This window comes from Dasypus novemcinctus, chromosome 7 (genome assembly GCF_030445035.2).
Source record: "Dasypus novemcinctus isolate mDasNov1 chromosome 7, mDasNov1.1.hap2, whole genome shotgun sequence".
NCBI lineage: Eukaryota > Metazoa > Chordata > Mammalia > Cingulata > Dasypodidae > Dasypus > Dasypus novemcinctus.
In genome coordinates, this window is record NC_080679.1 from 42814223 (window position 1) to 42827410 (window position 13188).

Genomic DNA, 13188 nt, shown 5'->3' on the forward strand with positions numbered 1-13188 from the left:
AGTATTTATTCTGGGTGCAGCTTTTCTCTTTGGTTTAGGCCTCCTGCCCTTTCTCCCTTGCTGGTTGTGCAGTAGGAACCAAGGATGTAGTTGGTGCTATAAGCTGTGGAGGCTCAAGCTGCCTCATTGCCCCAGAGACCAATGAAGCTTCTCTCAATTTTCTTCTTTGCCAGGGGTAGGGACATAGTCACAGCTATGTGGAATAATTCAAGTCATGCAGGCCTAGACTGCAGTTGCCCAGAGAGACTAATGAAGCTTCCTGTCCCTTTCTCTCAATCTGAAGCAGGGGTGGAGCTGCAGGTGTGGGCAGCAATCTATACAGTGTGGGTCCAAGATGACCACAGTTGCCCTGTTAGACTTCTAATTATTCAGTCTGTGCCTCAAATGTACCTGCAGTTACCCAGACAGGCTGGTGCAGGACCCACCAACTTTCTCCCTGCCAGAGGTGGGGCTGAAGCCTAGGTTACGGCTACAGGCCATTGTGGGTGAAAGAAACCATCTCCCATCACTGTGATTTTTCCGTCAGCTCACCTTCCCCTCAGGCTAGGGGTAGAGTGAAAATGGCAGCTACTGGCCTCTTTCTGACTTCGACGGGTTCAAACGTTAGCTGTTCTTAGGGTTATACTCCAGCCAGCAGAATCCACCAATCAGTAGCTGAAATCGGTGGCCAGCCATCTCCTCTTCTACTTATTTTGTGAAATGGAGCTTCAAACTCCAACCACAAAATAGCTCCTGGGATGGCTTGCACTGCCAAAGTAGGATAATGACCTGTCTCCATGGCGTGGCCTGTAATTTCCCGGAGAGGCTGGCGCAGGTCCCCTAGCTTTCTCCCTGCTGGAGGTAGGACTGGGTTTATGCCAGAGCTGCCATCTGACCTGGATTAAAAGAAGCCGGTCCCTACCGGCACTGTGATTTTCAGTCTGCCAGCTTCCCTCGTGCCTGGTTCAGAGTTAAAATGGTGGCTATTGGCCTTTTCTAACTTGAACAGTTTCAAACTTCAGCTGTTCTTAGGGTTATATATTAGCCCACCAAGTTTACTAATCAGTAGCTGAAGTTGGTGCCCAATCGTCTCTTCCTCCCCCGTGTTTGGGAAGTGGACTTCCAATTCCAGCCACGGAATAGATCCCGAGGCGGCTGGGGAGGATAGGCACTGGCCTCTGCAGCGTGGAGCATTCTACTTACAAATCTTCTCTGCAGATGAGCAGTCTCCTCCTTCCATTTCTTCAAAGATGTTGCAGGATGCTCTTCTGGTCTCCTGGAGCCCCCTAACAGCTGCTTCAGATAGCTCTAGGTGTTTACTAGCTGCCCTGTAGTAGAAGCTAATTCTAGGAGCTCCTTACTCTGACACCATCTTGCTAGTTGTCCACATTAAATGATTTTTGACACTGAGATTATAAGGGAAAACTACTGTCTTCAACAAAGATAAAGGAGAAGTGAGACAGAAATTTCTCAACCTCCATCTGGCTCTAACTTTCCATATACAGATGTGGACTTGACAGAAATAGATAGGTGTGTAGATAATCCTTCTACTCTCCTAAACCCATCTAAAACTATTATGGCCAATGCCTCTGGTGTAAGAACTTATCATATCCCATAATTCTTCCAAGTCCACAGTCAAAACTTCTAAGGTGAGACTGATTATACCAATTTTATATTATATCTTGATAATTTATGTAACACATTTTTAATGTTACATAACATCCTCAGAGCAGGATTAATAAACATTATTGGTCACTGGGACTCCAGGCATGCATGTAATCCTTTACCTTAGTTCTTTTGAAAATAATTCTTGCAATGTAATTTAAGATATAATATTGACTCTCTTAAAGGAAACAGCATTTTATAAAATTGTGCCTTAAACCTATCACTTCCTTACATAGAATAAAAACATTAAAACGATTTATTTCAAAGAAACAGGATAATGGGCCCATAATTTGAAGGAGATTAAGGGATGCCTTTATGTAATGAAATGTTACTATACTTTGAAAGAATCCTGAAAAAAGTATATACGGACAGTCAATGATTCATCAGAGAACATTATTAAGACAGTAAAAAGATAATCCACAGAAAAGAAAAAATAATTTTACAAGTCATGTATCAATAAGGGTCCAACATCCAAAATATATAAAGAACTATAACTCAAAAATAAAGAGATGGGAAGCGGATGTAGCTCAAGCAGTTGGGTGCCCACCTACCAACATGGGAGGTCCCAGGTTTGGTTCCCAATGCCTCCTAGAAAAGAAGAGCAAGAGGGCAAGCTGACGTGATGGGCTGGCACAGTGAGCTGACTCAACAAGGTGATGCAACAAGATGATGCAATGAGGAGATGCAACAAGGAAACGCAACAAGCAGGGAGTGGAGGTGGTTTAAGCAATTGGGTGCCTCCCTCCCACGAGAAGTTCCAGGTTCAGTTGCCAGGCCACCTAAAAAGAAAATGAGCAGACACAGAGAGCACACAAGGAATAGACACAGGGAGCAGGCAGCGAGCACAAACAACAAGGGGGGAGGGGGACGGAATAAATAAATCTTTAAAAAAAAAAAGGACAATCAGTAAAAAAACAAAGGAACTGAATAGTTATTTCTCCCAAGATGATATATAAATGACCAATAAACACTTTAAAATACTCAATATCATTAACCATTAGAGAAATGCAAATCAAAAACACAATGAGATACCACTTCACACCCACCGGAATGACTATTATTTCAAAGGGAAAAAACAAGTGCAGCCCCTGAGGAAACAGTTTGGCAGCTGCTCAAAATGTTAAAACACAGAATCATCATAGGACCTGGCAATTCTACTCCTAGGTATATATCCAAAAGTACTGAAAACAGGAACTCAGATACTTGTAAACCAATATTCATTGCAGCAATATTCACAATAGCCAAAAAGTGGAAACAATCTACTAACTGTCCATCAACCAATGAATGGATAAACAAAATGTAGTACATTCACACAATAGAATATTATTCAGTCATAAAAAGAATGGAGTGCTGATAGATGCTATCATATGGATGAACCTTGTGCTAAGTGAAATAAGCCAGTCACAAATATTGTATGATTCCAGTCATATGAAATATCTAAAATAGACAAATTCAGAGAGACAAAGGTAGATTAGAGGTTACCAAGGGCTAAGAAGATGGGAAATAGGAAGTTATTGCTTAATAGGTTCAGAGTATGTTTTGGGTTAATGAAAAATCTTTAGTAATAGATGGTGATGGGCAGCGGACTTGGTCCAGTGGTTAGGGCGTCCGTCTACCACATGGGAGGTCCGCAATTCAAACCCCGGGTCCATGGTTCAAACCCCGGGCCTCCTTGACCTGTGTGGAGCTGGCCCATGCACAGCACTGATGTGCGCAAGGAGTGCCCTGCCACACAGGGGTGTCCCCCACATAGGGGAGCCCCATGCGCAAGGAGTGCTCCCCATAAGGAGAGCTGCCCAGGACGAAAGTGCAGCCTGCCCAAGAATGGCACCACCCACATGGAGAGCTGACGCAAGATGACTGCAACCAAAAGAAACACACATTCCCAGTGCCGCTGACAACAACAGAAAGAGACAAAGAAGACACAACAGAAAGAGACAAAGAAGACGCAGCAGAAGAGACAACGGGGGGGGGGGGGGGGATAAATAAATATATAAAAATTCTAAAAAAAAAAAAAAAAGAATAGAATCCATGACCGATAAATGTTAGTTCAACCAACATCATTCAACAGATATTTATTATGGCCTTGGTTCTCAATATGTAGAACTCAAACCAGCACTAGAGGCATCTCCTGAAAACTTGTCAGAATGCAAATTTCCAAGCTCTACCCTAGACAGGGATTCTTAAACAGGGTGTCCACAGGCTTGAATGGAAAATTTTAAAAAATATTCTTGTGGCGATGTGTTGGTACAGGTGTGATGTATTTATTAAATAATACACAATTTACTGTGGACTTAGGAAGGGGTCTGTGGAACAAAAAAGGTTAAGAACCCCTGTCCTAGACCTATAGAGTCAAAAACTCTGGGGGTCAGGCATAGCAATCTGCTCAACATGCCCTCCAGGTGATTCTGATGCAATTAAAACCCACTGGATTGAGGTATACCACAATGATTTGCTAAGAGGGTATACAAAACTTACCCTTCCTTCAAAGGGGTTATAATTATGATTAAGGAGGGAGGAGATATAGTTCAGTGGTTGAGCATCTGCTTCTTATGTACAAGGTTGGGGGGGTGGGGCGGGGTGGGGGAAGATGGGAAGAGAAAGAGAGCAAAGGTGGCAAAATATTAAAATTGGTGAATCCAGGTTTCTGGGGGAGGTGGAAGTATGCTGGAGTTCTCTGTATGGAGTTTGTATAATTTTTACAACTGTCCTTTAAGTTTTAAATTATTTCAAAATAAAAAGTTAAAAAAAAAAATTCAATGACAGTATTAAAGTCCTTCATCAAGAACGGAAAACTTAAGAGTTGTAACCTGGTTGAGATTCCTGAAGCTAAAAAATATCCCTATGGGGGAGGCAGGGAATGGGACATATGGGACTTCCTATATTTTTTAATGTAACATTTTGACATTTTGTGTGATCAATGTATCTTTAAAAAAGACAAAAAAAATCCCTAAAGGACTTTACACACATGGGAAAATTAATTAATATTTTTCAAAAACTTATTTTGTTCTCATTTACCTTATTATAACAAACATTTTTAAATGCTGCGAGGACTTTTATTTACTTGACCAGTAATATAAATATGCAAAGTAAGTTTACTATCTTTCATTTGCTGTATTTTTCATATATAACAAAATGTTGAGTGAAAGGAAAATATTCTATTACTTTTCATGTTTTCTATAGATAGTAATCTCCCCATGCCATTCAATACCGCAAATAAACTTTGATAAAAGTAAAATGTATAATGGTAAAAAAGTAATATGGAAGATTATATCAAAGACAGTTATTTTTTTTTAAGATTTATTTATTTATTTCTCTCCCCTTCCCCCCGACGCCGGTTGTCTGTTCTCTGTGTCTATTTGCTGCGTCTTCTTTGTCCACTTCTGTTGTTGTCAGCTGCACGGGAATCTGTGTTTCTTTTTTTGTTGCATCATCTTGTTGTGTCAGCTCTCCGTGTATGCGGCACCATCCCTGGGCAGGCTGCACTTTCTTTCACGCTGTGCGGCTCTCCTTATGGGGCGCACTCCTTGCCCGTGGGGCTCCCCTACACAGGGGACACCCCTGCGTGGCAGGGCACTCCTTGCGTGCATCAGCACTGCGCATGGGCCAGCTCCACACGGGTCAAGGAGGCCGGGGTTTGAACCGCAGACCTCCCATGTGGTAGACGGACGAACTAACCACTGGGCCAAGTCTGCCGCCTCAAAGATAGTTTTTAAATCACAACACATTAAAGAAAAAGCTTGGGGAGCAGGTATAGCTCAGTGGTTGAGCACCTTTGCAAGTACAAGTTCAATCTCCGGTATCTCATAAAAAAGAAAAAGCTTACTAATACAGAGAAGTTCTGAATATGTAAATATAAAGTATAGAAAATTAAGCAGATAGCAAAAGACTTAGAGTTGTTCTTCACCTTAACTGATGCAGATTCCTTGATATGACAAAAAAAAAAAAGGAAAAACTTAAAAAGTAGCACTACAGAAATAACATGTTCCATCCACAAAGATTCCAGTCACTCTGACAATTACCTCAAAATTAAAAACTTCCTGAGGTGACTCTATAGATAGCCCTGCAACCTCTTTACATATGTTTCTTATTTCAACGTATTTCTACTTCTATTTGCTCACATTTGCTAACTTCAGAAGCATAATCTATTATGCCTGGTATAGTGCTGGATACACAAAGATGCTAAATAAATATAATGCTGGATCATTTTACACTTCCTTAATATTATTCTTCATTGAGAAAGACATGAAAGCCCTTGACAATAGCCTATAGTTCTTTAACAGGTAATGAAATTCTTTCCGGATCCATTAGATATACTGCTCAAAGAGCACCCAGTATGTTTTTATGTAAGTATATATTTACGGTATCTATTTCTAAAAGAATAGGGGAGAAGTAAAGAACAATAAAACCTTCAATTATAAACATAAAACGTGAGAAGAAAGCATATTCCCCAAAACAATCAGTAAACTAATTAAAAATTGTATTTATAAAAGCAAGCAACATCAAAATTTAAAGGATAGTAAATTTCTCATCTTTAGCAACTGATTTCTGATTTAAAGTGTTTTCTAATAGAATGTGTTATGCCAAGGATTCAATAACATCATCATTTCTTAGTTGATTTAAACCTTTTTCTAATTAAAGGGGGAAAATATCAAAATTGCTTAATCCTGTCAACTAGTACATTGTGAAACAGGAAATCAAAACACAGAAAGCAAATTCATGATTTACGAAATAGGGATTACCACATGCCAAGTCCTATCTAAATCATATCTATATCCTATCTAAATCATACCTATAAGGGCATGATAGGCATTCCCAAAATATTCCTATTAGTTTATCTAGGACTAACATTGATAAAAGTTATTTTACTTCGTATGTGTCATTACAAAAGTTATTGACGATTTATCTCACCGAGGAAAAATCGTGAGATCTAACTTCTGTTTCAGAAAGTAATATAGGCTTATGGCATGAGGAAGGGACTTATTTTCATTTATATGCCCCTGTAACACTTAAAAAGAACCTTGCACAATGGAAGCACTAATAAATGTTTGTTAACTACTTAATTTCTCCTCCTTTAAGTTATCCATCCTCTTAATGCCCCCTACTGTTCTCTGCTACTCCTGAATGTGCATATTCTAATAGAAATTGAATCTAAAACCTTTCTTATCAAGCACTTACTATATTATAAGCAATAAATGTTAAGGACTAATAGTTCTGATTAGGCAATGCATTCTAGATGTTCATGTCATTTATTTACAGGCATGTTTCTCATCTCATAAAGCTATACATAAATCATGTGTATTCTTGTAATCCTATAGTCTTAACTGTCATATGCATCTCACAGATTAAAAAAAACAAAAACAAAAAAAAAACCTCAAGTTATTGCACTAAAAATTCCATCAAAGTAATCTTCATTGCTCTTGGAAATAATTCAAAGAATAGATCATTTAACTAGAAAGGAAAAATAGTTTAGTAATATGAGAGTCTTTTCAACATATGCAGGTACTAATGCAATATAGTCAAAATTCATGAATTCCTAGATAACCTATCACCCATATTTATTTTTTTACAGCAGACATCAATCAAATCTTTAGTGGATAGTAATGTATTATATGCAATTTATCTATCTGGATGACTCCATGGAATATTAATTTGTAACTAAAACCAACACCATGTTATCAAGCCTAATTTAGTTTAGCACTAATCCATTTATCTTTATTTCATCAATAATATTTATTCAAGTTTACTAAAAGTAACCCACTTGTTTCTACAAAAAGTAATTTTTCTTTTTTACAGGAGGAAAATAAAATAGTCAAAATTGAAATACAAGCTAAATTAACATACACAATACTGGATGAGCAAAGCCTCTATTAAATAACATCTTAACTTTAAAACTAATAGGCAAGAGAAAAAAGATTTGAGGAAGTTTTGAAAGAGAAAAAGGTTTGAGTAATTGCTTAAAGCACAAAATAGGAAACATTTTGTCACAGTGTTGACTGAATAAAAGACCCAGAATAGGTTATATAATTAGTACAAAAAAGTAGAAACAAAGTTGTAGAACCTGAGAGAAGGAATCTTTGATCCAGTAGTACAAAAGATTTACCTGTGGTATTTATTTAAAATGTAGATTCCCAGGCTCTGTATCCAGATATTTAGATTCAGTTGGTCTGGGGTGGGACCCAAGAATCTAAATTTCAAACATGATCTCATCCAACCCCACAATTTTACACAGAAAACTATGTTAAGTAGCCTATTTGCCCAGAATGACAGAGAATCCAGTTCTCATTAATTCTTAGAAGAGTAGCCTTTCCACTACAGCACTTAAACTACTTTATAATTGGAGAAACCGGGACAAAGAAAGTCTAAATTACTAACATGTCATCTGAGTCCGTAAGCAATCCTAGAATATTTCCTGGCTCCAATTCCCTTTTTATTATTCATTCACTAAGTACTTCTCAAATATCTTTTACATACATAGTAATATAGAAGCTTACAAAACAATTAAAGACACAAACCCTGTCCTTTAAAAGATTATTAGTTAAGAGGACAAGGCAAATATATAAAACTGATATTCACCTGGGAAGAAAAAAAAATACTATTCAACAGCAAGGCAATATATGAGTAGTGCTAAAATAAGTGGTATGGCCAAGTATAAAATTAAGTGATTTACACTAACTTCACTGCAGAATTTATCAGATCAATATTCAATGTCTTCTCTTTCACTGTTAAGGAAGTTGGCCTTTAATAAAGAAAAGATGTTGACTTTGCATGGTACAAGTATCTCTCTTCCCCTCATTTCATACATACACCACCACTAATATCACTACCACCAGATATCACACCACAGGCCAGGGCAGTTGGTGTAATTTTTATGCAATGTTCTAATCAAGAGTTTGGCATGAGTACCCCTCTCCCAGAGCATCTTCCTTATCATATGTGGTAGCCTGCAGGAACATTTCTTTATTCCCCTGCAATAGAATTATATATGCATTCATTCATTTTCATGGTCTCATTATTGACAAAATGTCCTGTACTACTCCTAGTCTTTGGACTTGACCACATAAAGCGCTGGTGGGGTTGGTCTTCCCTCTCATATATTTCTGCCATTGTCAAGCCTCTTCCAGATGGATGCTCACCCTCCCTCCAGACTGGGCCCAAGAATGAGACACATGGAGCTGTGTTGTCTCAGCCAAATCCTAGACACATGAACAAGGAATAAATGCTTAGTAAGCCACTAAGATTTTGTGGTTGTCAATTATTATGCAGCAAAAATGACTGAATCACCATCTTTAAGAAAGCCATACAGTCAGAAATGTTTACATAAAGATGTAGTTCTCAGATTTGTCTGAGAACTTTTTGGGCTGTAAGTAAAAAAAAAAACAAAACAAAAAGACCCCAGAGAGATCCCTTCAGTACCTCAAGACTGTAGGGCTCAGAAATTTGCATTTTATCAAGAACCCAGGTGATAATGTAGCAGAGCCCGCACTTGGAGAAAAACTAAAATACCAATTACTAGACTACCATTTCATCAACAATATTCATGAACTGCCAAAGAACACTAGATGAATGTCATTTTAGAGGAAGTGTGTGTTCCTAAAAAGATGTATGTAAAACTGTAATCTAGTCAAGTGAATTATTTCATATGTATTATAGAAGTTGACCCTAAATAATACCAGTATTACATCCTTTTCTGAAAATTAAGAATCCATTTATAAACCAAATACACACATGTTATTTTCATAAATTATTTTTCCTTGCATACCAACTACTCTTAGAATTAAGGAGCCTAAAAACTAAATAAGTGGGAAAGGAGGATTCAAAAGAAATAGAGGATTTATCCATGCCCTCAAAGAGGGATGTGATATCATACGAGTCTTCCAGGATTTTTTCCTGTTGAGCTGCACTACTTGCACCAGCCTGGTTTTACCATACCATACAAGTCCTCTAGAGTCATATGCACTTCATAAAGCTACACTAGCCACCCCAATATTAGACAAAGCAATGTTAACACATTCAGAACCATGACATTCGCATAATCAGTCCTGTAGCAAGATTCTATCAAGTGCCCTTGCTTCTTTTTGAAGGGCTGATAGAGCACTGAAGGTACTACTTTATCTCTTATTCCCAATTAGAATGAGGAGCCCTTATTGTTGTTTTTGTTGCTGTTATCATTAATGTGGTAGTTAAGAATGTAGGCTCTAGAAATTTAAAATCCTGGCTCCACAATTTACTGACTGTGTGGTGAGTTATTTAAACTCTCTGTATCATACTCTCTTTTTCTGTAAAAGGGCATATTATTAATATGTATAGAATTGTCATGAGGCTCAAATGAGAAAATACATGTAAACCTATTAAAATAGTTGCTGGTGTGTAGCAAGTATTCAATAAATGTTAGCTGTTTTGTCACTGTTATAGCTCCGAAATTGTTTTACAAATTTTAGCACCTGGTTCTATGTAATATTAAAGAAAAAAAGCCTAAAACCACTTTTAAGCAGTGCTTCTTTTAGTCCAACCCTTCTAAGGAGCACAATTCTAAGAACATTTTATTTACCAAATAGAAATGAAGTGTATTTTTTAAATTAATTGCTTTCCTCTTACTTTTATCAGTTCCAATCACAAAATGATAAGCGTGGTGCTATAAATGAGTCTGCACTCAAAAAACGTCAAGAATAACAAAGAAAATTGAAAAGTCTATTTTGTGATTTCTGCTCACAGAATGACTGCTTAAGCTTAAGGCTTTTCACTCTCTTCATATTTTTTTACATGAACCACATGGTTTAAGGCTACAGAATTTAAATAGTTAACACAATTATAAACCTCAAAAAAATCATTTTATCCCAAAAGGAATATTATGAACATTAAAGTACTTCAAAATACACTCAATTCAGAAATTCAAATTATTTTAACACCACTGTATAAATGTATCATAAAGACAGTAGATATTAATTAACAATAAGAAGAGCAAAAAAAGGAAACGAATTTCAGTATTTTTCCAGGGCAGATTTTTAGAATGCAAATAATCAAGTTTTAACACAGTAATAAGAAATTTAATGGATGTGAAAATTACACACTTATAAAAAAAGAAACTGGAAAACTGTGATGTTGCCCTTGACTCATTTATAAATGCATAATCTATTTTGCCATCCTAAACCAAATTACGTGTACAAGTATTATAAAAATTATATGTACAATTTACTTCAGAAGATCTCTAAAAGCAGACTGCCAAAAGACTGAAAAATAACTGCCATCGGAACATCTTTTTTTCTAAGGTGTCTGAGAACTAAAAAGAAAATATCCGAAGGAAAGGATAACTATCATATCCGTTTAAGCTCAGTAAAATGCCAAAGAACTTTCAGATTTCAACTATCCTAGAAGTCCGACGTTAAGTCAAATTTGTCTCAATGACAGGAAAGCCAAGAGATGCCAAATAGCTGAGAGACAAGTTATCGAAAATACTTCCGTGCCCAATAATAATTCCAAAAGCATATAAAACACCAGGGTCCAGGATAACAAGATGGAGATATTCAGGAACAAAGTAATACTAAAGCTAATAATAATTAACAATATTATACACTGTATTATTTTTTAAATCTCACAGTCCTGGCTTCCTCAACCTTTATTCATTGTATTTTTAAATAATGAAGGTAACATGGATCCCCAAAGAGTGATCTAAAATCTAAAAATAAGGTTCAAGTGTGTGTTCTACAGTTGTTCTTTTTACTGTAAGTCAAATCCGCTTCTTTATATTAAAAAATAATAACAGATCCAAAGATCTCATAATAGACGCTGTTCACTGGTGATTAAAATATTATTTTTAATCCCTGCATTACCTCACAGCTAAAAATGTCAAGATACCACACCCAATATGTCTTTTTCTTTTTTTTTTTTTCCTTTCTTTTTCTCGATAGCGGTGGGGAATTTGGGAAGGGGAGGACAGAACCTACACAAAAGCATTACATGTTTTCCTCTGGAAGGGCTGGGGTAGGCGCGCGGGTCCCGGGACCCCCTCCTCGGGGACCGGAGGGGACGCGCCGCGAGGGGCGAGCGCAGGCCTCGGCCTCTGCGGGCTCCCTCCCCGCCACCCGCGGCGGAAGTGGCCGGGAAGCGCCCTCCGCGGCTACTCACCGGCCGCAGAGCTGAGCAGCAGGACGACCCGGAGCAGCGAGGACACCCGCCAGGGCCGCCGCGGCGAGGAAGTCATCCCTGGGCCAGCCAAGCAGCAGGAGGGCAAAGAAAAGAAATATGGAAAGTAACGCGGGCGGAGAAATAGGGCCAGGAGGCTGGTCTCCCGCGACTGACTTCTCCTGCCCGTATTACAATGCAGTTTGAAAGGACAAATGGCAGGTGAGAAGACCCAGCTGCAGAGCTTTCATTCCGCGGTAGAAATCCCCTCCGTCTCTCTCCTTCGCGGCTAGGAGGGGTTCGTTCGCCGAGGACGGGGTGCTTCGGCCCCCCAAACGGAAGGCATGTCCGTGAGAAGCAGGACGCCAAGAAGAAATTCCTGCACTTATTTCCCTCGTAGCTTCACGATATCAAAAAAATATCCAGGTCTGGGAGAAAACATATCCAGGGTGCGAGGGGGGTGGGGGGTGGGGGGGGAAGGGGACTGGGTGGGGGCGCCGAGGATCAGGGCCAGTTCCCGACCGCCGGGAAGGGCGAAGCCCGGCGGGCGGCGGCGGCGCCCGGCGGCCCGAGTCGCATCGCCCTCGGCTCCGGGAGGGCAGGATTCCTTTTCAAGTTTCGCTTCGGTGCTTCTTTCACTCCGTTGTCGCCAACGAATCCTCTTCCTCGACCTGATCGACAAAGGCGCCTACCTCCATGGGCACGCAGCCCTCACGCCTCCGCGGAGCCAGCCCGCGGGGCCCGGCGGGGCCGCCCCGGAGGGCGGAGGGGGTAGGGGGAGCGGGGGATGGGAGCGCGGGCGGGCAGGGCCGGAGCTCCCCGAGACGGCGGCGGAGGGGAGGTGCCGGGAGGCTGCCCGCTCTCGCCTTCGCGGACGCACTCTTCTCTCCTCCCCTCTAGTCTATTCCTGCCGTTGGATCCCGCCTGAGATAAATTCCACCGTGAAAGCCGCGTCTTCTCCCCGCAAGGGCTCCAAGGAAGCGAATCACAAGCCGCCGCCGCCGCCGCCTCCTTCTCCCGCAGCTCTGGGCTCCGGGCGGAGCTAGGGCGTCGCGGGCCGAGGGCGGGGGGCGGCGGGAGCACGGACGTCGGTGGCTGGGGAGGGGGAGTGGACAGCAAGGCGGCGAGACACCCTGCGCCCCTCCGGGAAGCACTTCCAGTGGCTCCGAGCAGACCAGACACAAAGGGGGGGAGTCGCCGCAGCTGCCAGTCTGCGGCGCTCTCGGTCACCGGAGTCGCCCCGCCTCCGCCGCCTCCTCAGTCTCCGGCTCTTCCCAGCCCAGTCTGTCTCCGGCCTGTGGTGCAGCGCGGGCGGCGGCGGCGGCGGCGGCGGCGCGCCGAGACCCTCACTGCGCGCGCGCGCTCGCGGCCCCGCCCGGCCCCGCCCCTCGCTCTCGGGCTGCCGGGGCAGGGCTCGGCGGC

The 13188-nt window shown here is 40.9% G+C and overlaps 1 protein-coding gene across 2 annotated transcripts in view; it reads right to left on the bottom strand.

Moving 5' to 3' along the window:
• BMPR2 (bone morphogenetic protein receptor type 2) overlaps positions 1–13125 on the bottom strand; it is a 208266-nt gene extending 195141 nt beyond the window's left edge. Inside the window, exon 1 of one of the 2 annotated variants that reach the window (XM_058300360.1) lies at positions 11770–13125. In XM_058300360.1, coding sequence (XP_058156343.1) covers positions 11770–11845 — 76 coding nt within the window. In that variant the 5' untranslated portion in view covers positions 11846–13125. The remainder of the gene's footprint in view (positions 1–11769) is intronic. The other variant, XM_058300361.1, reaches the window with a different exon arrangement.
• Between the last annotated feature and the right edge of the window lie 63 nt (positions 13126–13188).